The sequence below is a fragment of the Balearica regulorum genome, chromosome 8, assembly GCF_011004875.1.
Source record: "Balearica regulorum gibbericeps isolate bBalReg1 chromosome 8, bBalReg1.pri, whole genome shotgun sequence".
Classification (NCBI taxonomy): domain Eukaryota; kingdom Metazoa; phylum Chordata; class Aves; order Gruiformes; family Gruidae; genus Balearica; species Balearica regulorum.
Window position 1 is genome coordinate 32,509,341 of NC_046191.1, and position 21,976 is coordinate 32,531,316.

At 43.3% G+C, this 21,976-nt stretch overlaps 1 protein-coding gene across 3 annotated transcripts in view; it reads left to right on the top strand.

Annotated features, from left to right (window-relative positions):
• The window catches only part of C8H1orf21 (chromosome 8 C1orf21 homolog), a 119,385-nt gene that overhangs the window by 56,267 nt on the left and 41,142 nt on the right, over window positions 1-21,976 (top strand). For all 3 annotated transcript variants that reach the window (XM_075760537.1, XM_075760538.1, XM_075760539.1), the window contains one exon: window positions 17,068-17,162. In XM_075760537.1, coding sequence (XP_075616652.1) covers window positions 17,068-17,162 — 95 coding nt within the window. The remainder of the gene's footprint in view (window positions 1-17,067; window positions 17,163-21,976) is intronic.

Consider the following 21,976-nt stretch of genomic DNA (forward strand, 5'->3'; position numbering starts at 1 on the left):
CTCTTCTCCCACCAAATCGAAGAGTTCAGCCACTCAAAACAAATACGCTGCTCTGTAGCTGCCATACCTGAACTGGAAGGAGATAGCTTTACTTGGCTTCTTGTTCGCAAATGTCACGCTTTGCTTTGAAGGCTCTTTCCTTGATTGACAGGCCTAGAAGTACATCTTACTTAAAACCAGGCTCGGATTGTTGCTCAGGACACTTTAAAATATCTGTGAGCCTGGCAGACTGTTCAGATGTCCTTAATTAATAGGAAATCAGCTTCCTAAAACTGCTGCCTTCCTGTGCACAAAATTTTGCAGGTCATCTTCTGGCCATTTGGAGTTCTGAAGTTGAGCAGTTTTCAGATAAAATTTGAAGTGGGTAAAATATATTAGAAGTGTTTTCAGTGAATAACACCTTCCTGTTATCTCTTGCTTTCCCTCAACTGTCAGAAAAAAAATGCTAGAATTGAGAACAAGAAATTCTTTCTTCTGAAAGACAGTGTGGCCATCCTCACTGAACTGAAACTATCTGGAAAGCCGCATTTTAAGGAATTCAACTTGTCGTGTTGGCCGTGAACACATGCCATGATCGGGAGGTCTTGCTGCGCTAGGCTTCACACGAACCCACAGCTCGCTTGGCCTGGCAGCGTTTATTTTATTGACTCTGATCAGCTGGTTAGCACTCCAGCAGCGATTGCTCCAGCTCATGTGCCAGGCCTGACGTGCTTCTGCAACGTCAGATCTTACTCGTTTTAGGGACAGTAGTGATTATGCAGAAGGGGACCAGCACCATGCAGCGTCCTAATACCATACTGGATATTTTGAGACAATCGCCAGGAAATATCTCTGGTACCACCACAGGCACTCATTCCACGCGGTGATTAATCTGAGCTCCATGGAGGTGAGTGGCACCTGGCCACCCGCTCTCTGAAAATCTGGTCTCAGGGGTGGGGGGGGCAGAACTTTAAATATCACTGGGAGTTTTAAAGGAGGAGATTTTCATTGCTTAAATTCAAATTCCAGCTGAGCTCCTGGGAGGTGCTCGCGATGTTCATGGTGTTCGTGATTTCAGCAGCTTGTGGTATAAAGTAGATCTTGCTTCAATGCTTGAAAGCTTAAGAAAAGCAGATGAGTGTGTTGCAGCGTAGGGCTGAAGGGCATGAGCATCTTCCAGAATTATATTGGACTCTTTTTTTCCTCACTTTTTTAATTCAGTTGAAATTATTTTATTTTTTTAGTTTAACAACATCTTTGTTTTTATCCACCCTGTTCCAACCCAATTTGCTGATAGCCTGCTTTCTTATCTAAGTAAATGTGGGTCAGTACTAAACATGTGTTTCAGGAAGTGAGAGAGAAGAATAGAACCAAAAAAACCTTCGGTGTTATGTTCATGTGGGAAATGTAATAAAATTGCGTTTGTTATCTAGGTTTATGGTGTATTTGTGTAGCTCTGAGAACACCCTTGGTAAGTCAATAATTTACTATTTTATTCTCATTAAGGATGCAACGGGGTTGCAAAAAAAAAAAAAAATCAAACCTAAATCTCGCCTTCAGGTTGTGTCTGGAGACGTATTAGTGATGAATGTGTGCAAAGAAAGTGTTTTCCACATGAATTCAAACTCACTATTTTCACCTTTTGTGAGTAGAAGTGGCTCATCTTTATAACTCTCTTGGAAAAGGTACTGGTTTTGCAAAATAAAGAAGAAGCTGATCTGGGCTATGGGTTTCCTGAAAGAGTAGTAGGAGAACAAGCTCTTCACTCTACTCCAGCAAGTAAATATAGAAATACATAAAGACTCTAAAAAGAGCCTTTTGTAGAAGGTGTAAAGGGCCAGCATCTCTCCTGGAGCAGGGTTGCCCCATGAGGTGGGATGAGCTGGGGGCTGAGGGTGACCTCGTTGCCCGCAGTGCCCTCACTGGTGGGATGCAGTCCCATGGGGACTGAACATGGGCCAGAGTTGGGTGACAGGGCCTTTTGGCGGCCCCAGGCACAGCAGTGAACCCGGTCCAGGGTCCATCCAGGGACTGCAGTGAGGAGCAGCAAGAGATGAGGCTGGAGACAGGGCTGGGGACAAGCTAGAGCTTGCTGGAGAGGTCCATCCTGGAGACGACGTACCTACAACATGGGGTTGAGGTCCCTCCAGGAGATGGGACCAGAGACAAGCAGACCTGCTCTGGCAAGGAACTCCTGGATCTGTGGGCAGAACGTGCAAGTGAGGGTTTCGGGAGGCAGGTCATGGCCTCTTGGTGCACTCAGGGCCCTGGCAGCATCTAGTCATTAATCATGAGCTTTATGTAACGATTGTGATTGAACTAGCTCTCCCTTTCCCTACTCCTCCCCCTTTTGTTTTTACTAGCAAGTGGAGCAATTCTGGTCTAGCAGTCCTTGGAGATTTACTTGCAAGTGGAGCAATTCTGGTCTAGCGGTCCTTGGAGATGAGATCCAAGTCAATGGAAAGGTGTCTGTAGGCTCCAAGAAGATACCTTGCCACAAGATTGGTTTTCAGCATCTAGTTTCACTGACCCAGCAGTGAAGAAAACTAGTTCAGAAGGGATGGTAGAGTAGCTCTTTAAATACCTGAGTGCTGGAAAATTGCTTAGTTGTAAATTGTTTTGGTGAAGTTGAGCAACAGTGGTTGAAGACCTTCCTTGGCCAGGTGTAGTAGTCCCTGTGCAACCCAGTGCTGGTGATAGCAGCGGGGATCCCATTCAGGGAGAGTTAAAGAGCTTGTCCCCACCCTGCAGTGCTGTATGATGAATAACTTCTGTTTCGATAGCGCTCCGGAGTCCATCAGGACTGGGCATGACCAAGCCAGCAATTGTCTGAATGCGGATAAAGATGTGTCGTACTTCCCTGTCGCTATCTTCGTATCTCACGCAGCAGTTGCCACTTCTTTCATACCATTGACCTTGCAGCTACAGAAGCTTTTTGTTCGTTTTAAGTCATAGTACAAAAAAAGGAGAAGAAAATGCTGACCTCAGAAGCTGATCGCATCCACCACCGCTGAGCAAGCCTGTGCTAGGGAGCAGATCGACCGAGCAGATGCACGGAAACAAATCGCTTGTCTTTATGTGCTGGAGGAGGGTTCTCGGTCTCGGTTTGCACTGCTGCGCCCTCAGCCACATCGCAGGGTGCTTCGGGGAGGCACAGCATTTATATCAATCGAGCGGGTTGTTTACCAGATAAAGCCTTCCCGTTCTTAGTCATGACTTCTCCTGGCAGGAAGCAAAAAATGAGCAATAAAGAAAAATGGTGCATATTTGGAGTTCTGTCTCCTATTATTTCAGTTCTTTCCTTTGAAAAAATTCAGAAGGACCCTGAATGAGATTACTTTCCCAAATGGATAGCAGGTCTTTGCCATGTAAATGCTGCTGAAGTTTTCCTACCTGTAAGCAGAGAACAAGTGACTACATTATACAAAACAAATTCTTACTTTTCTGTTGCTGCTGTTTGAGATTATTGTATCAAATTACTAAGCTGGTATAGTAGTGTGTGGCCCTTAGCTCCAAAAATAAGCCCCGCAGCTTAAACAACGTTTGCTATCGAGCCAGAAGATGCAAAGTACCCTTCTTCTTTGCAGCCCTTTAACCTCAGTATGTGGTTCGGCATCAAACATTTAACCTCACGTTTATCTTAGCTTTGGAATAGTTGTAAATGTGTGCGGATAGTTTTGCAGTAGGAAAACTGAAGAAAGAGGGTGTGACTCCTGCATTATTTTTTCTGGAACCATGATTTTGTAAATTTTTCTCTTGTGGAGGAATGAATTTGCAATTCCTTGACACCTTAAAAAGAGCTGGACTTGGAGCAGGTGTCACTAAATGAACTCGATAGCCTTCAGACTCTGTAGTTATCTTCTTCCGGCTGTTAATCATCTTGCAATGTTTACAACCCCTTGTCGTGGTATTAGATGAGGGAATTATTCTGCAGCGTCATTCTCCGTAGTGTAGATGCAGTGTGTTTATACAGACCTCCTCTGGTACAGCCACAGTTTATCCGCTCTGCGGCGATGCTTGGGTGTCCAGCCCGATGTCTGCTGGCTTTGGCACGATCCGCACGTGATCAGAGTCAGCGCATTTAGAGGGGATTTCTAGTAGAAAGAGAGGCGAACCAAGGTGGAGAAACAGTTGTTATCCCCGTTAGGGGGAGAAATTAATCACGGGCAGGTCGTAACTTCCCCGCTCCTTAATTTAATCTGAGCTTTCACCTTTCGCAGTCTGTCGCAGCACCCGGAGGAGACAGCAGCGGATGGGGAAGCTCTGCGAGCAGCCCTGAGTCTCTGCAAGCGGTTGATACGTGGACAGAGTTAACTTGGTTTTATTCTTGGGAATGACCCTTCCCACAAGCTGTTTAGCTTGATGAAGAGTGGAGTCAAAGTTGAATACAAATAAAGTGCGTGGAGTATGCATTTCACAATTGCATTAGTGTGCTATAAATAGGGTGTACATCCGCCTTTGGTATTTGCTAGAAAGAAGCCAGGATGTATTTTCTGGCAGCCTTGGCGCTGAAGGAAATCCGTTTATTTTATGGTACAAACTTTAGTTTTTACTTAATCTTTTAAAGACACAGCCTTTGGTGTTCGTTGCCTACCTGTACGTGCAAACAAGGCAAAAATCATGGTAAAAATGTCACTGTACTTTCAGTTGCTGCGGTGTTCTTTTTGCTGTTTTCCAAGTGTTGTATTACTTGGTCACAAAGTGGGGACGGGGGGGGGGAACCATCCAAAAGCTGAAATTTGGCCAGGAAAACCTCAGTCTGGGCGATAATTTTCCGATAACCCAGGTAAGCCTCAGGCCTCGTGAAGCTGCTTGGGTGCGTATTCATTTCGGCAACACAAGGCCCTGATATTATAATAGGAATATCTACTAATAGAAATACCTATTAAATACAAGGACAGGATACCTGACCCGTCAGTGTTTGTGTACCCTCGCATACGCAGCCGAAGATGCCTTCACAGGTTCATTGCTATGAAACTTGGATTTCTAAAAAGCTGCCGAAACGCTTCGCTGTCCTCGGACTACAGCGAAACATCTGTTCCTTAACATGGAAGGCGTTTTTCCATTAGGTGCTTCTCCAAAACACCGCACTGTCGTGGGTGTTTCAAATAAATCCTAAAACCCAGCGGTTGTTTTTTGTCCTGGTCCGAGGCCTAAGACTGACGATGCTCTGTCTTGAGCTTGCATCAAAAAAAAAATTGGGAAAAAATTGCAAATGTTAAGATTGCTGCCTCGTGGGCTTATAAAAAACAAAGCCTGGCTCTGGGTGTAATCGTGCCCTGCCACGCGTCTTTTCTTCTTATCTGTGTTGGGGGAGGCTCCGGCAAAAAGGATCAGGTTTAGGGTGCTCTTAAATTATATATTTCCTTTCTGCTTTTGTAACGGGAGCGCTGCGAGGGGCTGTTCAGGCGGGAGGCGCGGAGCACTTCGTGTTCTGCGGTACTGGGAAATAGCACGAAGCCGCCTTTGTTTCGGGATTTATGGTTTCAGGAATGATCTTGGCCTATTCAAAGGGAAAAAGGGGAACGTAGGGTGGTGGGTTTTTCTTCATGGAAGTCTCCTAAGTGGAATTAATAGTTGTATTTATTAGAATTACGTACATTTTATCCCCCCGTATTTGGTTGTCAAGTATATGTCTCATTTCTAGCTGTAGGAACTGGGTGCGTCTTGAGATCTTTTTAGGCTGAAACCGCTCATCTAATATAAGCGCTCTAAGCACACATTTCTTATTTTAATTTTTTTAAATTTTTTTTAGCTATTTAAAACCTGCCTTTTTCTCACACTTTGATACTTTGCTTTCTGTTAAAAAGTGTTGCCCAGAGGGAAGAGGAGGCGGCATGGAAAATCGCTAGCTTTTTTATTTATTTATTTATTTCTTTTTCTTTTCTCTTCTATCCATTCATCTTTGCGCTTCCAGCATATCCTAAACTTGCATGTTCACGTGTTATTTGCACGGAGCGGCTTCGATGTGCTTGCAAGACAGCAGGCAGCGAACGGGGACGGGTACGTCCAGTCTCATAAACAGGTTATGTTCGTGATGACAGTAGGGACAAGGGAGGAGATTGTTAATGGTACGAGACGACGCGGAAGAGCACCGACGACACGCTGCAGAGAATTGGGAGTTAATTTGTGGCTTGGAGTATACGGTGAGATGGAGATGTCAAAGCCGACGGCTCCTGTGACTGGACAGGGCTGTGAGCCAGGCAGTCCCGCACTGCCCACTGTCGCTCCGGTTCCGGGAATTTCTTAGGGTGTTCCCATCATTACCGGCGATTGCTTGAACGATACGCCTCCGTCGGCGCCGCGTGGGTGGTAGGTGTTTGCTTTCGGGGCTTTAGATAAAGCTTTTGCAACATGGATGCTGCTCAGGGAAGTAGGCATCTTTCAGAGATAACAAATTAACTCTGAACATTGTAACCAGGGTAAAATATTAATCTTACCGATAGGTTCCTTTTGTAGCTCTTCAGATGGCCTGTAAGTAAAGTAATATAATTAACTTTTGTATCTTTTGCGTCTGGAAATGTGTGCTGTATTCTATAAATCATGTTTTCATTAGTCCTCCTTCCCCTCTCGGTTTATAGAAATACTAGCAACGAGGAGACATTTGTGCTCATCATGAATCTCCAGTACGTTACTGGTCCTGGATTCTGTCCCCTTCATAATTCAATTAATAAAAATTAAATAGCTGTTGATGTCCAAATATTCTTTGAGGTACTTGAGCAGTGAAAATTTGATAGACTAATATTAATAGAAGAAAGCCAGAAAGGATGTGAAAATCCATTTCAAGTCACATGTAGCGGGGCAGCAGTCTCGTTTAATAGTTGACTGATTGAGAATGGCATTTCGTGTTAAGTAAAGAGGAATTGGCTTTTTTATTGACAAGGAAACTGAAGACGCCTCATCGTGTATTTGCAATAACAGGAAATGTGTCGTTTTGGGGGGCGTGGAGTGGTAATGACTATTGTTATTATTATTTCCAGGGAATCCTTGGGGCAGCTCAGTTCAGGAAAGGTTTTTGGTGGTCAATACGTTAGCGGAGCTGTAAGGAGCAGGACCTCCATCCTTGTACGAGGGATGCTCACAGTAATGGTCAATTAGCGTTGGGTTTTGGGTTTTTTATTTTCCCTGAAATCTGAATAGTCCCTGACAGGTTCTGTGCTAAAATGATAAATGTTTTGCAATGGAGTATGTAGACGGATGCCGGCTGGGGGAGAGTCAGCAGAGACTGGGAGTTTTGTTAATGATGTTGAGAAACCTGAAAAGAATTAAATATTTAGTGCTTGGTGGGGTTTTTTTCCTTTCTAAGGGAGAATTTAAAAAAGGAGCAGTAAAATGGAGTTGAAGTAGCCTTTGCGACCCGGCCGCCGCGTGCTGTCTAGATTGGCCGAGGTGACGACTTTGGGGTTGGTATCAAGATAGTTTCCGGGATGCAGCGTGGGGAGGCGAGAGGACGGCACCCGCCTCTCCTCCGTGGCTGAGGAGGTCTTACCACCACTGCCTACGAACTTGCCAGGTGTTTGCCACCTAGTTGGATCACAGGAGAAGTTTTATCCCTTCTTGTGTTGCGCTTTATGTTATATTTGCAGGTTTGCTCCCCTGCCGACCCTCTTCTCTCTCACCTCTCCCTTCCACAGCAAAGAGGTCTGTGGCCGCGAAGCCACTTCTTCAAGCTTTGCTTTGGCAGTTTCTGAGCAGCACAGAGTGTTTTCTTCAGGGCAGGCTCACGCAATTTTTTTTTAAAAAGAAGTTTGCAGTCTTTAGATGTGGCGAGCGATTGGAAATGCTGAACTTCCAGCTCCTTCAAGACGCTGCAAGGGCCGTGTGGGGCCGGCCCTGGGCTGCTGCTCCACCGTCGTGGCGTGGGGATGCTGGGGCAGCATGCCGCAACCTCGAGCCAAAAACCTACCTACGAACAGCAATATTTTCAAGGCACAGACCCTTTGTTTTCCTCCTGTCTGTTCCTTTAATTAATCTCTCTGCTGCTTGTTTCCTCTCCTGCTTTCATTTCTCAATGTGATCTTTTTAGTGGGCTAGATAATTGCGTTTACTGAGTATCTTTCCTGCTGAGCACTGCGGCTGTAATCTCCTCTACCTGAGAAATGGTTTCCTTTGAACAGCCCGGTGTCTGGCTCAAAGTTAAGTGTTAATTAAATGCAAAAAAAAAAAAAAAAAAAAGTGTGTGTGTATATATATGTATGAGTTATATAGTTTCAGCAAGCAAAAATCTGGGTAGCTGAAAGACAGTTCTGGGTGCACACCACCAGCACTGTTTTTTGGCTTCTTAACTCCAGACGAGTGCACAAAAGTCTTTAATTGTATGATCATATGGCTGTTTTTTCAATACCATCTTGTATATGGAGTTTTCTCAGATCTTAAATACAAATGGGAGTTTAAAATATCTGGAGATGGTGTAATTAAAGACGGTACCATGCAAGCGAGGCAGAAACTGTGCGCTTAGCGATAAGTGGATTTTAGGATATTGAGGTTGTATTTTTAAGAGTCTCTCTGAGGTAACGAAGTAGCCTCTGAGGTTGTGGTACGTTACCCCGTGCTCGAACCAGCTGCTGGCAGCATGTACCTGGCCAGAGGGTCCCTCACCTTCTTGTCAGGGAGCTGTGACGGAGCAGAGCAGCGGCAGAGCGTTGTCTTCCTTCACGGCTTCCAGGGGGTTTTAAGATTTCCAATCCTCCCTCTACCACATGCACGCACATCCATGAGCCCCCTTGTCCTCAAGAATTGTGTTTTCAAGCGTTTTTGGGTACTCGCTGTCTTCCACTTGTTCATGGATCTTCCCATACTTCTCTTCGTGTAAAGAGAATTAATCCCGAGGAGCACGGAGGAAGTCTGAGCTAGAGCAGGAAAAGTGTTAGCTTATACCCTGACCGGTGAACTGTCCTTCCCCTTCGGTCTGTGGATGACCTGCATGCAAGGAAGCCAGTTGTGCAAACCGTGGTGAGTTCTCAAATTTTTTTTTTATTAATAGAGAGATTGCGTATGAAGCGGAACTCTTTATGGAAAAAGTCCTTCCCACGGAACAACTCTATTGGTTGCACATCAATATGTATGTATGTTTTTCCCCTGCCAAAGTACTCCTCTGACCTACCTACCACAAAGGTAGACCTAGCAGATACACTGCAGTGGTGCAAGGTTAGTTACCGTGAACCTTTATGCATAACGTGATAGAAAATTATACACGCAACTATAGTTTTCACAGTACGTAGACTATGTGACAGTCAAATGTGGAGCAGCCTTGGGAACTTCTTGGCCAAGAAGAAACCGAGTAGTGGAAGAAACCAAATAATGACTTCCTTGATTGAGCAACTCGTGTCCTGCGCACAGCAGTGTGTCTCTGCAAGTTGTGTACCAAATTAAAAAACTAAACCTCTAGAAACAAGGGAGCTAAATTATAGCTTTGTTATCATCTGCCACTACATTAGGTAGGGAGAAAAGAAATCAGAAAACCCAAGATACATGAACTAAGGCATGTGACGAGCAGTGACAGCGCAGGCGTTGGAACGGCACCTTCTCCTTCAGGCAGAAGTCAGGCTGGACCTTGTGTGTGAGGGGACAGAGATGCCCAAAGGATCGAGAGCTGCAAGCGGTTTGCAGTGCTGGAATCGCCTGACAGCATTAATGAAGGGTGGATTGATGTGGCAATATGAGTTTTTGTGCTTCAACAGCAACAGAGATCAAGATGACATCCGCTAACGTTAACGGAGCTGTGCTCCACCTGTCAGTCCCAGAGGAACGCTGTTGAAAGCTGTCATGGTTTGGGCCTGGAAAGAAGGGTAGCCTGGTAAAGTAGAAGGGAGTTTGCTGAAATTTTCTAGTTTGGTTTCAAATAGGCATCACCTTTGAGGGAGTTAATGTTTCATAAAGCACTGGGTGTGACGTGGGGCCGTAGTAGGAACCGCTCGACAGCTTAGAAAAGAGCTACCCCATCTTGCCTAGCTCTAGGGCACGTGTCCTTCCAATACTGCAGAAGTCCTCCCTGTAGGGTCTGTTTTCCGTTCTACCGAATGTCTTGGTCTTCTTTTTTCCCTAAAAAACCCCAACCCTAGCAGTCACATCTGCCTTGTGCAGAAGCAGTAGTTAGCATTCCTGGCTAACATGTGTTAGGATTGTGTAGGAAGAGGAAAAAATACTTGAGGGTGGTCTTTCCAGATGTGCGGCAGTCTGTGTAGTACATTCCGATTTTTAAACAGCTTTTCCGTCAGATGATTTATATTTTGTTGGCAGAATTGGTGTGTGGTGTTTGTGCACCTGCACTCTGTTTAATATCTGGTGGGGTGTGCGCTCCCTCAGCTTCCAGCAGTGGCTGTATTTTAGATTGGATTAAGGTACAGGTAACTTCGTTTGGGAAATCTGAATGAGCATTTTCTGATAGTCCTTTGAGAAAAACAGGTTGGCTTTTTTCCTGAGCTATTTTTTCTGTTTAGTTCACGTTAGTAAAAACAACATGTTTGCTAAGATAGAGAATTGCCTGGGAGTTGATAGTTCTGAGGGTTGATGACAGAGGAAGATGACGGGCTGCTCACCCAGTGCTGGTTGATCTCCAGTGAAATTTCACTCTCAACCCACGTCCAGGTGGATCAAAAATCCACCCTCACAGCTGCAAATCTCAACAATTAAGTCAGAATCAAAATAACTGTGTAGAATCAAAACAACCATGTAGATGCTGATTTCTCAGAGTACTGGAAGCTGGAGCTAAGAGGAGTAACTTAGATATCCTCCATTACCTAGTAGTGAGTTTGAGAAACATTGGCCTACAGGATTTTTGCAACTTCTTTCTTTAACTGTTGACTGCTTTTTGGGTCTTTGACATAGCTTCTGCTGGTATCCAGGCAGTTGATACCAACATACAGTAGCAGAGCTGGAATAGTCCGAAGAGCTCAGCTCATCCCTCTTGTGCTCCAAACCAGGATGGACTTCAACCTGTGGCACTCGAGGGTGATGACTTTTTAAAGACCTCTTATGATGGAAACTGCAACCACCCAAGCAATCTAATTCTACTCCTTGACTGTCCTTGCAGTTAATGATTTTTCCTGATGTCTAGCCTGGCTCTTTCTAGAGTTAAGCCCACCGCTCCTCGTGTCCTACCAGTGTAGCTAGGGAGCTCGGGGTATTCCTCCTCTGCAATGGCGCTGTAGATGATGTTTGGCATGTTTTGTGTTTAGCATCTCAGTGGCTCACCTGCTGTTACATGTTTCAGTTAAGTTGCATCAAAATCTCTTAGGACTTTTAACAAATATTTTTAGAAAGAGCAATTCAGCCCTTTATCTAAATACAGCTTTTAGCTTTCAAGTCTTCAAGAGAGGAGAGCATGTGAATCTTTGATCATGGCATTTCTCGTGATCGCAGCTGTAGGAGTAGTTTTTGCACCTGGCAGAAAGAAGTATGGTACAGAGAAATTTGTTAGACACAAAGCTTACATTTTACAGAATAGACATGTGTTTCATTATGGATGAAGGATAAATCTTGGCACATCCTTCGATACAAAGGCATGAGGTACCGAAGAACAAATTTGAAGCGCAGGAAAATGAAGGTGTGGTTAGAAATTTCCTTCTCGGTGGTGTGACTGAAGTACCGCTTATCTCCTGGCTGATACTTGACACGTCACTAAAAATAGAGAAAGGAGGCTCACCCGTCATCCCTGTTGATGACAGCAGAGCCAAATCAGTTCGTCCTTAGATGTCTGAAATGGGAATGCAATGTAAATCTGCATTTTTTTAATTTATTTTTTTACTTTTTGAGACTTGATGTTTAACGAAAGGTTTCTCCCAAAGTCATAGTGATTCCAGATAAATCTGATGGAGTTATGCTTTTTTCTGGTGGTGTGTTTTGGTTTTGTTTTTTTAAACTGAGCCAGAAATGGCGTCATTGCCGATGTCACTGTGGTAATGGCACTTACAGCGATGTCTGGAACTGCTGAAGAAATTTTTCTCAGGAACAACCACAGATTTCTTCCCCCCCCCCCCCCCCCCAGTAATTGTTTCAATATTGTAAGTTGATATGCTCATTTATCACTGAAATCGTTATTAATGAGTGCTGGTTTTCTTTGTCACATTGCCATGGCAACTGGATGACATGTTTGAGTAGAATTATCTGTTTCCAGATGGAGATCTTCATTCATAAGATTTGCCTACTGAGAATTTTTGCAGCATATTCAACTTAAAAATTCTTCCTCCCTTGCCCTTCCAAAGAGTTTCGTGCTAGAAGCGTCACTGCTTTCTGGTTTATATCCTGTGATGGATGTTGTGGTGGGTGTTGTGCTCAACAGTATTTCTGTCTTTTCTTTGTGGTTCATCTATGTCAGTTTTTCCTTCGATTCAATTGGGCTGCTTTTCTTCAACTTGGTATTTGCTGCAGCAATCCTGCAAACCTATTCCTCCCCCATTTGATTTGTTGGAAATTTTCTCTTTTTAGATAATATACTACCTAATGGGAGACAGTACTTGATTTTTACTTTTACGCATGAAAGAAGCATAAAAGATATATTTATCTTTGTCTATGATACCCCACACCCTGAGTGATAGTGTCCTAAAAATTTTATTGTATTCACTACTCGATTTTCAGTTTTGCACAGGAAAGAAGCATAAAGATGTTTCACTTTTGCTCATTTTTGATGTAAGACTGTATTTGGGAAAAATAAAAAAGATATTACTCTTGACCAAAATAGAGGAAGGTAAATATGCAGAGAACTGTGTATAATTTCCTTTATCCCGAACTTCTTACAGTTTTAAAGGTCTTGTTGACTGTCAGGCTTGATCGAGATCAAGTAGGACCTAGTTAACGTTTCAGGATTTCTCTGGGTTTGTTTCCGATCGCTCAGAACAAAATATCTCCAAATGGTGTATTTACTTTAGTAGAAATCAAAAGGGAAAAATCCAAAAGTGAATTTAGCAGCCTTTACTTCTTCAATTCCAGGTCCACTCTTACCTTATCAAGCAAAACCTGGTTAGCAGTTTCTGCAAGTACCTGAAGGCATTACCTTCAGGGAAGGCATCAAAGACCCGTTCCTCCAACTGGTCTTTAATCTGATTGTCATATTCACTTAAAGCCATTGATGACCATACACCCCCTGACACATTTCAAGGTCCACCTGTTGCTTAAACATCCATTCTTTTGCATTTGCAGTGCTTTCATCCTGACTGTAACTTTAGAACAAGAATCTCATCACTATGTCAGAATTTGTGGTTTCTGAACACCCCATCTTACATATATCTTACCTATAGAATATAACACTTATCTTCACCAGTCAAATGAGTCTCTATATATATTTGTGTCCTCCCAATAATAATATAGTGCAAGACCTATCCTCTCCAAGTAATTACTTGATTTTAATTGCTATATTTAGTATATTTGAAATAATAACATCTTATCTGCGAAGAGCAAGGCGTTACGCATCAGACTCATTTCTTCTCTGTTACACCAACTAGCAACGTCCTCCCCAGCTACGCTGCTCGCTACTGCCTTCTCCTCCTTTGCACCCTTGGGTTGCCCTTTTGGTTGACGGCTCATTGCAGTCAACAGTCTTGGTTGGGAACATGCTAAATGTTGACCGGTCTCCTTGATTTCAGGAATTAATCTGCATTTCTTATGTGTCAGGTCTGTACTTGAACAGACTTGTGATGGGCCTATAGAAATGGGGAGATTTTACAGCTTTGCTTGATCCAGGGGGGAAAAAAAAAAAGAAGAAAGGGAGTTCAACATGAACATGAAGGGTAAAGTTTGTGTCAGTGAGTACTGTAAATGCCAGAGGGAGACCTGCAAGCAAATTCAGCGTTTCTCCTCAGATAATAGGAAGGTTGCAGGGATAAATATCAAAGTTTTAGCTGTGATTCAGGTAGTTACTCATATTTAAGCGGCCTAGTTCAATGGCTGCTGAAATTAGTTAGAGGTGGGGTTTTTCCTCAGTGTGTTGGCTAGTTCAGAAAGTGGATGTTTCCAGGTATCCCTCATCGTAGCTGGGAAGCTGTGGGGCTTGTAGTCAGCTGGATACCCCTCCTTTTTCTTTCTGTGGCAGTATAATTACTTAGCTGGGGGTTTTTTCCTCTTCAAAAGTAGAATCATATCTATTTATACCTACCTCCAGCGAGTGACTACTCAATATGAGCTAATGTTGCCAGTATATTGTATTTGCGCTCCCTATTTTCAGGAAAATATTTTGCCTGTGATAGGAAATGACGAGAGCTTATGAGTAATAATATTGCTTCAAACTTAACGTCGCTGATCCATTCCCTTCCTCTCTGTATCTGATAAAACAGTTGTTCATGGCTCAGTCCTCTCTTCTGCTCCCGTTAACCGAAATCAAGTTGATCGCTCACTTTCCGCAGGCCAGCACCGTGTTCGCCTCTTTGTCTGATATTGGTACGTGTACCACTTGTTCAAAACATGCGGCCTTGACGGGCTTGCTCACTGCTTGGCACTCCTGCCTCTTACTCCACTGTTTAGGCACTGAAGCCCGAGTGTTGACTGCTCAGCCCGCTTCTTCTTAATGTTCCTCATCCCCAAGAGGTGAACTCTTGGCCTTTCAGGCAGGTTCTCAAATTTACGTTGCCTATTGAGGTACAAGTAGAGGTTTCTCATAGTATTGTTTTGGTTGGAAAAGACCTTTAAGATCATCCAGTCCAACCGTTAACCTAGCGCTGCCAAGTCCACCACTAAACCACGTCCCTAAGCGCCACGTCTTCGCATCCTTTAAATGTCTCCAGGGATGGTGACTCAACCGCTTCCCTGGGCAGCCTGTTCCAGTGCAGGACAGCCCTTTCAGGGAAGAAATTTTTCCTAATATCCAATCTAAACCCATCTCACCTTCATCCTATCCAACTGTATCAAACTTTCATATGTAAATCTGATGATATTGATTATCAGTCATGGGCTCATCAGCGTCCCAGTCCACTTGCCACAAGAGACGATGTCTTCCAGGGACGCATCCCTTACGTACAGTCCGCATAGGATGATCTGCTGCCCAGGCGTGTGCTCAGTGTTCGATCACCATTAATCTCTTGGAACAAGCAGGAGACACGTTTCAGAGATGATTTTTGCTGCTGAACGTCAGGACCTCCCTACCTTACTCATTTTTTACAAGGCTGGGTTGAACATGCCTCTCTTTTAGTTAATGTGGACCAGCTGCGGGTTGTGCAAACTTCCCTTGTGCTATTTTTCTCTTTCTCATCCGTTTCCCTATTCAGATCCCTACATACCACTGTGGGAGTTTTATGCTTTTTCTGCATGTGGGTTTTATTGCTAATCACAACAGAGATCATTGAAGGAGTGAGAAAAATGTAAGTTAGATTTTGCAGTCAGTCAAGTACTTCTCATTCTCAGGCTTTATTCTGTTCAGCCTTTTTGGTTTTATGAATTGTCACCTCCAGACTACCTAAATTCCATTTCAAAAAGAGGGGAAAAAAAAGTTTAGAGAAGTTGTTTGCATTTACCGATCTAATAATATTGTCTTAAATTCTTCCATTTGTTTTGAGACTCTGCATCTGAGATGCTGCTAGTTGATAAATTCACAGTTTTATTTAAACTCTACAATAAAAACCGCACATAGATATGGATTAGGCCAAATGCAAAACCATGTTGTATGTAAAAAAAAAAAGAAAAATTGTTTTTCAAAGTTAGGCTTATTTAACTTATATACTCTTTGGTTAATAGCTTTCTGAGAACAAACTTCCATCTAGATAATTTTGATTATTTTTTTAACAACAGAGTAACCCAGAATAATCCATTTGCGTTTTGTTTTTTCCTTAGCAACTGCGATAAATCACTTGAAAACCCAAAGAGGAAAAAAAAAAAAAAAAGACGTTTGGGCGGTTTCTTTTAATTTGCCCAGGTTTTGCCTTTCACTCCCAGTGTACTGTGTCTCATTTCATTTTGTATTAACATTTTCCACTTAGGTGGGATAAAACTTCTCTTCTGCATTATATATCCTGGCTGGAGAAGCGTGGGTGCAAAACTCGGGGTGTTTTTCCAATGGAGTTCTACGCTACAAAGAGAACGGGAGCAAAACGCGGCTGAGGAAAGGCAGTGTCGTACTGCAAGCGCTGGCTTTGCAGGCGGGAGAGAAGAATCGCTTCTCCCAAAATCCCACCTTGTCCTACCAAAGGAAAAAAAAAAAAAAAAATCCCTTTCTTCAAGCTTTGGGCCAGGCTGGTTATGTTACTGTGGCATAGCATGTGTATGTTTAATAATATTAATTATTATATTAATATATAATAATAGATAATATTTCCATCCTGCCACTGGAGCTGGGAATTTGTTATTTGAAGAGCTGAAACGCCTAGCTGATACATATTAAGGGCAAACCAGGACTCTTATTTTTGTTATTACTTATTTTCACATTGGCTTTCTATCTGGGTAACATTCATGTGCAGGAAAAATGGTCGTGGGGGGGAAGTGGGGAGAGGAAGATGCTCGGAACGGGGTGTTTTCTCCAGAAATCACTGTATGACTGTGCATTGTGTACCTCTTGCTTTAGCTCTGTTAAAACAGTGCAGGAAAAACAAAATAATAATAATTAAAAAAAGCAGTGGGTTTTGGTGTGGTGTTTGGGGTTTTTTCCCTAGCTTTTAACTTCAATTTTAAATATCCTCCATCAGCATTGTTTTTCTAAAGGGTTTTTTTCAGTGCGGGGAACATCCATGAGCAGACTCCTCTGTGTATAACTACTGTACATCGCTCGTTTGCCCACTGATAATAAAAATCCAGGGAGGATGCAGGAGCAAAGAACGTATTGGTATTAAACATATTGTACAGAAAACTAGGGATTCGGAGGAGAGTACATACCAAACGTCCCCTGTTCCGGGTGCCGCGGCTGTACTAGACCAGAGAGCTACTGAACGATTTCTGGAAGCCGGAACTGGAAATTCTTACTGAAGCTTCTATCAGGAAAAACTTCCTTGGTATCAGTCACATTTGAGCCTTTGAAACTATATACATGTAATTTTTAGATGCTTTGCTTAATTAGGGTCTTTTCTAGTCAGCTGTTTTGGTCTTAGCTTGGTTTTTTTTTTTTTTCCTAGCTGCTGAACTACACTGGTTCAAAATTTTTTTTCTTTTTTTTTTTTTTTTCTTGGTGCTCAGATGAGTATAGGATCAAACCAGTGGAAGAGGTCAAATACATGAAAAATGGGGGAGAAGATGATCAGAAAATAGCAGCCAGGAACCAAGAAAACTTGGTAAGGATTGAACTTATCGCTTATCTAATGAAATAACGTGGCTCTGCTTTTGTAATGAAATATGCAACGTGCAGCACATTCAAACTACGGCTTATACGCGGCAAGAGGATTTTCCCCGAAAATGTCATAACTCTCTGCGAAGCTGACATAGAAGGTGCAAAACATGACTTTTTCCTGCTTGTCTTTCTGAATTAGGCTCTACTTAATCTTGGAGCGACTGCTTCCACGATTATACCCACTCACCTCCTTTGCAGATCTGAATATACGCGCTTGGAAATGTATTGGTCTGTATTGCAAATGAGTTGTAGTAAACCGGCAGTGCGCTGCCATTAAGAAAATGACCTACTTATGTAGATATTATTTGCTCTGTGCTTCCTGGTTTTACATATTTTACAATTCACAGGGAAGGCACTTCGTAATAGCAAAAGCAATATGATGTTCATAACACAGAAGTCACAAGAATCGGTTTGTGTGTGTTTCTTTTTCTCCTGATTTGAGCACCTTGCCGGCTCGTAGTTCCACTTACGGGAAGGAAATCACAGGTAAAGTCTTAGTACTACGTGAAATAACTAGGATACTGTTGAAGCGGCTTAAAAATCACAGTTGAGTCAGTTCCAGCATTTCTGAGAAGTCGTTCCTTCTCTTCTAAAGCTGAAGGAATGTTGATTTTGTAATTGGCTGACTGGGGCTTTGCCCAGTTTAACTTTTTGAAGGCATCCCACAATTATAATAGTTGGGTGCGAAATTTCACATCTGGTTCCACTCATTCATTGCAGCTTTTTTCCACGTAGGATTGTGGTTTTTTTTTCTCTCCGTCAGTAAGAGCAAAGGGGGAACATCTGCAAAGGTCAGATTTCAGTGGAACCGTAACTATTATCACCAGCTGAGGATTTGCCTGTTGCCATCACTGGGCAGCTGTACAAAAATCCACTTTTGGGGATTTTTTTTCTTTTCCTGAAGATGTAAGAGAGCTCCAGGCAACCTGGATACTTTATATTCCCTCTTCTAGACGCTCGTACTTGCGTTACACAGCTACATGTGCCTTGCTGTAGTAAATAACAGAGCTTATTTTGCTGTCCTAACCTCATCGCTCAAGCGGCGGTTGAGCAGCACGCAACACAATTTCTTCTTCGGTCTCCACATTGGGTAGTTGCCGCCTGCAATTTTGCATTGCTGATGCTCCCGTGGATGGTGCAACTTCAGCTTGCAGCAGGATTTTGAGGTTTTTTAGGGTCTCAGAAACATTGCTGAGAACATCACCTTTCCTAGCAGCAGCCGCAGCGCATTCAGCATTATTGCCAACGTAAGCACGTTTGTTTGAACTGGAAGAAACCTGACTGCAAGAATTTTTTGCTCGTTTTAGAGACCTCAGGGCTTTGTCGGTAAGCAGAGAAAAAGGAAAAATGAGCGCAATCCTCAGATTTTTTTTTGGGGGGGGGGGGTGATAAAAAATGGAAAAAATCTAGCAGGTTAAATTTTAAACTAGCCTTCAGCTGTATTTAAATTAGTATTTGCAGAAGGTAACATGCCACTTGAATGATGACGAGGAAGAGTTCAGGAAAGCTTAGATTCAAAACTGGACAGAGATATTTTGCACTTCGGTTAGTACCTGCTTTCTTGTAGCACCTAAGTGTTAGCCTGACAAAATTTAGGACATTTCTACGGCACGGTGCTTATTGTTTTATTATTGCCGGGTCGTGTTTGGTGGCAGCAGAGTGGGTTTGTTGGAAAGTGTAACTTTATATGGAGTTGGAGGGCTGGTGTAGCTCTCCTCTCTGTCATGTCTATCAGGAGAAGAAAAAAAAAAAAAAAAGACAGTAGCCCAAGAAAGTCTTCAGTCAGACAGGATATATATACTTTAAAACAAAAAACCCATCTTGCACACCAAAAAGGCTTTATTTTCCTTTTCCTCATCTTACTATAAGGAGATTACATTGTCTGTAATGTATGCAGCTTTTTAATCCTGGGAATTGTCAAGTCCTCGTCACTCCTGGTTTTTTTAAAGGGGTTTCACTGTTCCAGTTCTCCTTAGTAAACATGTTTTAGTTCGCTGCTTAGAGGATGGGTTAAGCTACCCATCAGTCAGGCTTTAGTTTTCTTAACGTGTGAAAAGTTGGCAGGCACTTACATAATCCCGTCTTCTCATCAGCCATTTCCAGGCAACAGAAATTTTAGGAACAAGAAAAGGCGGTGGGAGAATCAACTGGCCCTTTTCCCTCCTCTCTTGTTTCTTAATCCCACGTTTCTTTATTGTCACAGGGCTGCTAATTCACATCTCCTTCAGAAATGCAGCCCGGATGAGATGTAAAATCTGAATGTCATTAGAGTCGGTTCCCTGGGAACTGCTGCGGTGTGGGTTATCTTATCCCCTGATACTTGTGCTTGAATTACGTTATTCAGATGCCATGGAATTTTTCAGTCCCATTACCATCGCTGTTCCTTTTTTAAGGTATTTTGAGGTCTCACTTAAAAAAAAAAAAAAAAAGCTCAAGTGAAAATAAAACCGCTTCCCTTATAACTTAGGCTCTTTGATGTGGTGCCATCTCTGCCTTTGGTGTTGCAATATTTCTGAGTCAGGGGAAAAAAAAACAAACCGTAGATGAAGAGAACAGGAGGGCATGGCAGACACCAGGTGAATTGTCATTTTGTACAGGGGTCCTGTGTGTCGGGGTCCCAGGCTTTCACTCTGTTTAAGGAGAGAGCTGGAGCCGGGCTGGTACGAGTGTGGGTATCCCTGGGAGAGAGGACGCTCTGTCAGGGAATCACCATCTTCTCAGCTTCAACCTAAGGCTTAAGCAGGGCTCAAGACTTGAGCAAGGCTGACATTGTAAAGCAGAACTGCTCCTCAGATGTATTGACAACCCCCCTGTGCTGGGGCTGCATGCCAGGTGGAACAGGAGATGCTCCATGTGAAGATGTTTTCTGGCAGAATCAAAGGGCTCCTTGAATTATAACGTAGGCTCAACAGGGAGGGGGGGAAAAAAAAAAAAAGATAAAAAAAGCCAAGCTTGTTTCAGACTATCAAAGTCACTTATTATTTTCCTGACGTTCCTTCGTATCCATCAGCCTGATTCACTTCTTTACCCAGGTTGTTTCTGCGTTTCTCCGCTTGCTGCTGGGATCTCTCTGGTCCTGGTTTCTGTCCTGGTACCTCTCGCTCCCATCACCTTCCCAGGCACCTCCACCCTCAAAATCAGGCCAGTCACGTTCCCCTTGGTGGGGAGAACCTTGAGCTGGCAGTGACACGTCCTTGTAGCCTGTCGATGGGAATGGGACGTAGCAGGATGAGGTGCTGGAGACCTGGGGTTACGCTGCATGCTGGCACTCTGCACCGCGTGCTTTAATAGCTGCTCCGCTAAACCAGGGACGTTTGAGTCAGGTCTGTAAGGAACTAGTAGATAGATGAAAGAAAGAAGTAATTTATACTGGTTTTCAAGACTATCTACGTTTTTTAATCACAACTGTTGGAATATAGATATACATATGAAAAACCATGGCAATTGTGCTCATTTTCCAATGAGATGTGGTTGTGCGTAGAAGCTCATGAGCGTGGTGGTACTCATGGAGCTGAAGAAGCATGAAGAAGCTGTAGGGCTGGCTGCGATGGTTTATCGGGGTCCTGGACAGGCGGGCTGGCTTTGCCCGGGGCGGATTGGGGTCCGGCAGGGCTGTTGGCTCAGCATAGCCAAGACGATGCTGTCTGCACACGCAGCTTGGTGGTAACGTACCGAGTGAGGTGACGGACGCCCGTGTGTTAAAACCGAACCTCGCCTCTCCCCGGCTCCGCAGCCCGTGAGCTCTCCTGCATTTCCCCATCTTTTTTGGGGGGGACTATGGCTTGTTGATTCAGTGCTGGGCGGTGTTGAAGGGGTTTGTGATAAGCCTTCTCCAAAACGGAGTTTTACCAACTTGGAGTTTACCACTCAGAGGATCTGGATGGGGTTTTTTGGCCATAAATATAGCGAAAGCTAATCATGGCTAATTGCATATCATGTAACTGGTTTTGTTACTTTGGAAAGCTAAAATGCTGAAAACCAGGAAGTATTAATATTTTTAAAGCCTAAGTCTATTCCAAAGCGTACCTGCTGTGAGCAGGTATGACTGAAACAACACATTTTCCCGTTTCTAAAGATCTATTAATTTGTCCTTTGGAAAGGGCTCACTGTTCAGCTCTACACCACGACGTTAAATATACAGAGTACAATCACAGCAGCCTATTTAACATTCAAACGAGGACAAATTTAATTGTCCTCCCTCCCATACTCTCGCAGCACTCATGGCTTTCCATTGTCAAATTTTATTGCCAGAAAAGGTAAAATAAGAAGGTGTGGCGTATTCACGCGGCTTAGCGTTGCGTTGGCAAACTTGATGAGCTGGGTCAGTTTTCCTCTGAGACGGTTTGTAATTTTAGAGGTGCCTCGGAAAATATCAAATATCTAAAGCTATTTTTTTTGCGTGTGGTAGGTAGTTAGTTTGATATTTATTAGAGTTTTTGGATGTTTTTGTAACTTTTCCTAATAGAAATCTTTTTCTGGTCTGCACTGACACAAAAGGCTACTTACTGGGATTTTTATGCTTTGCTATCCAAACCCTCAAAACAATTGGGCATAATCTGTTTTGTCCTGCAGCTCCATAGGGGAATTGCGTGTTAGAGCTTGAGATGAATTCCTGCTGGAGTTGAAAGAAAATTGCTTCTCTCCGTTGCTCTTGCTATCTCTCACTCCGCCTTTAATAACACGAACAACGTTTTGCCTTATTTTTTTTTTTCCCCAATAAGTATAAATTTCCATTCCGCTTACCTACAAATGTAATTT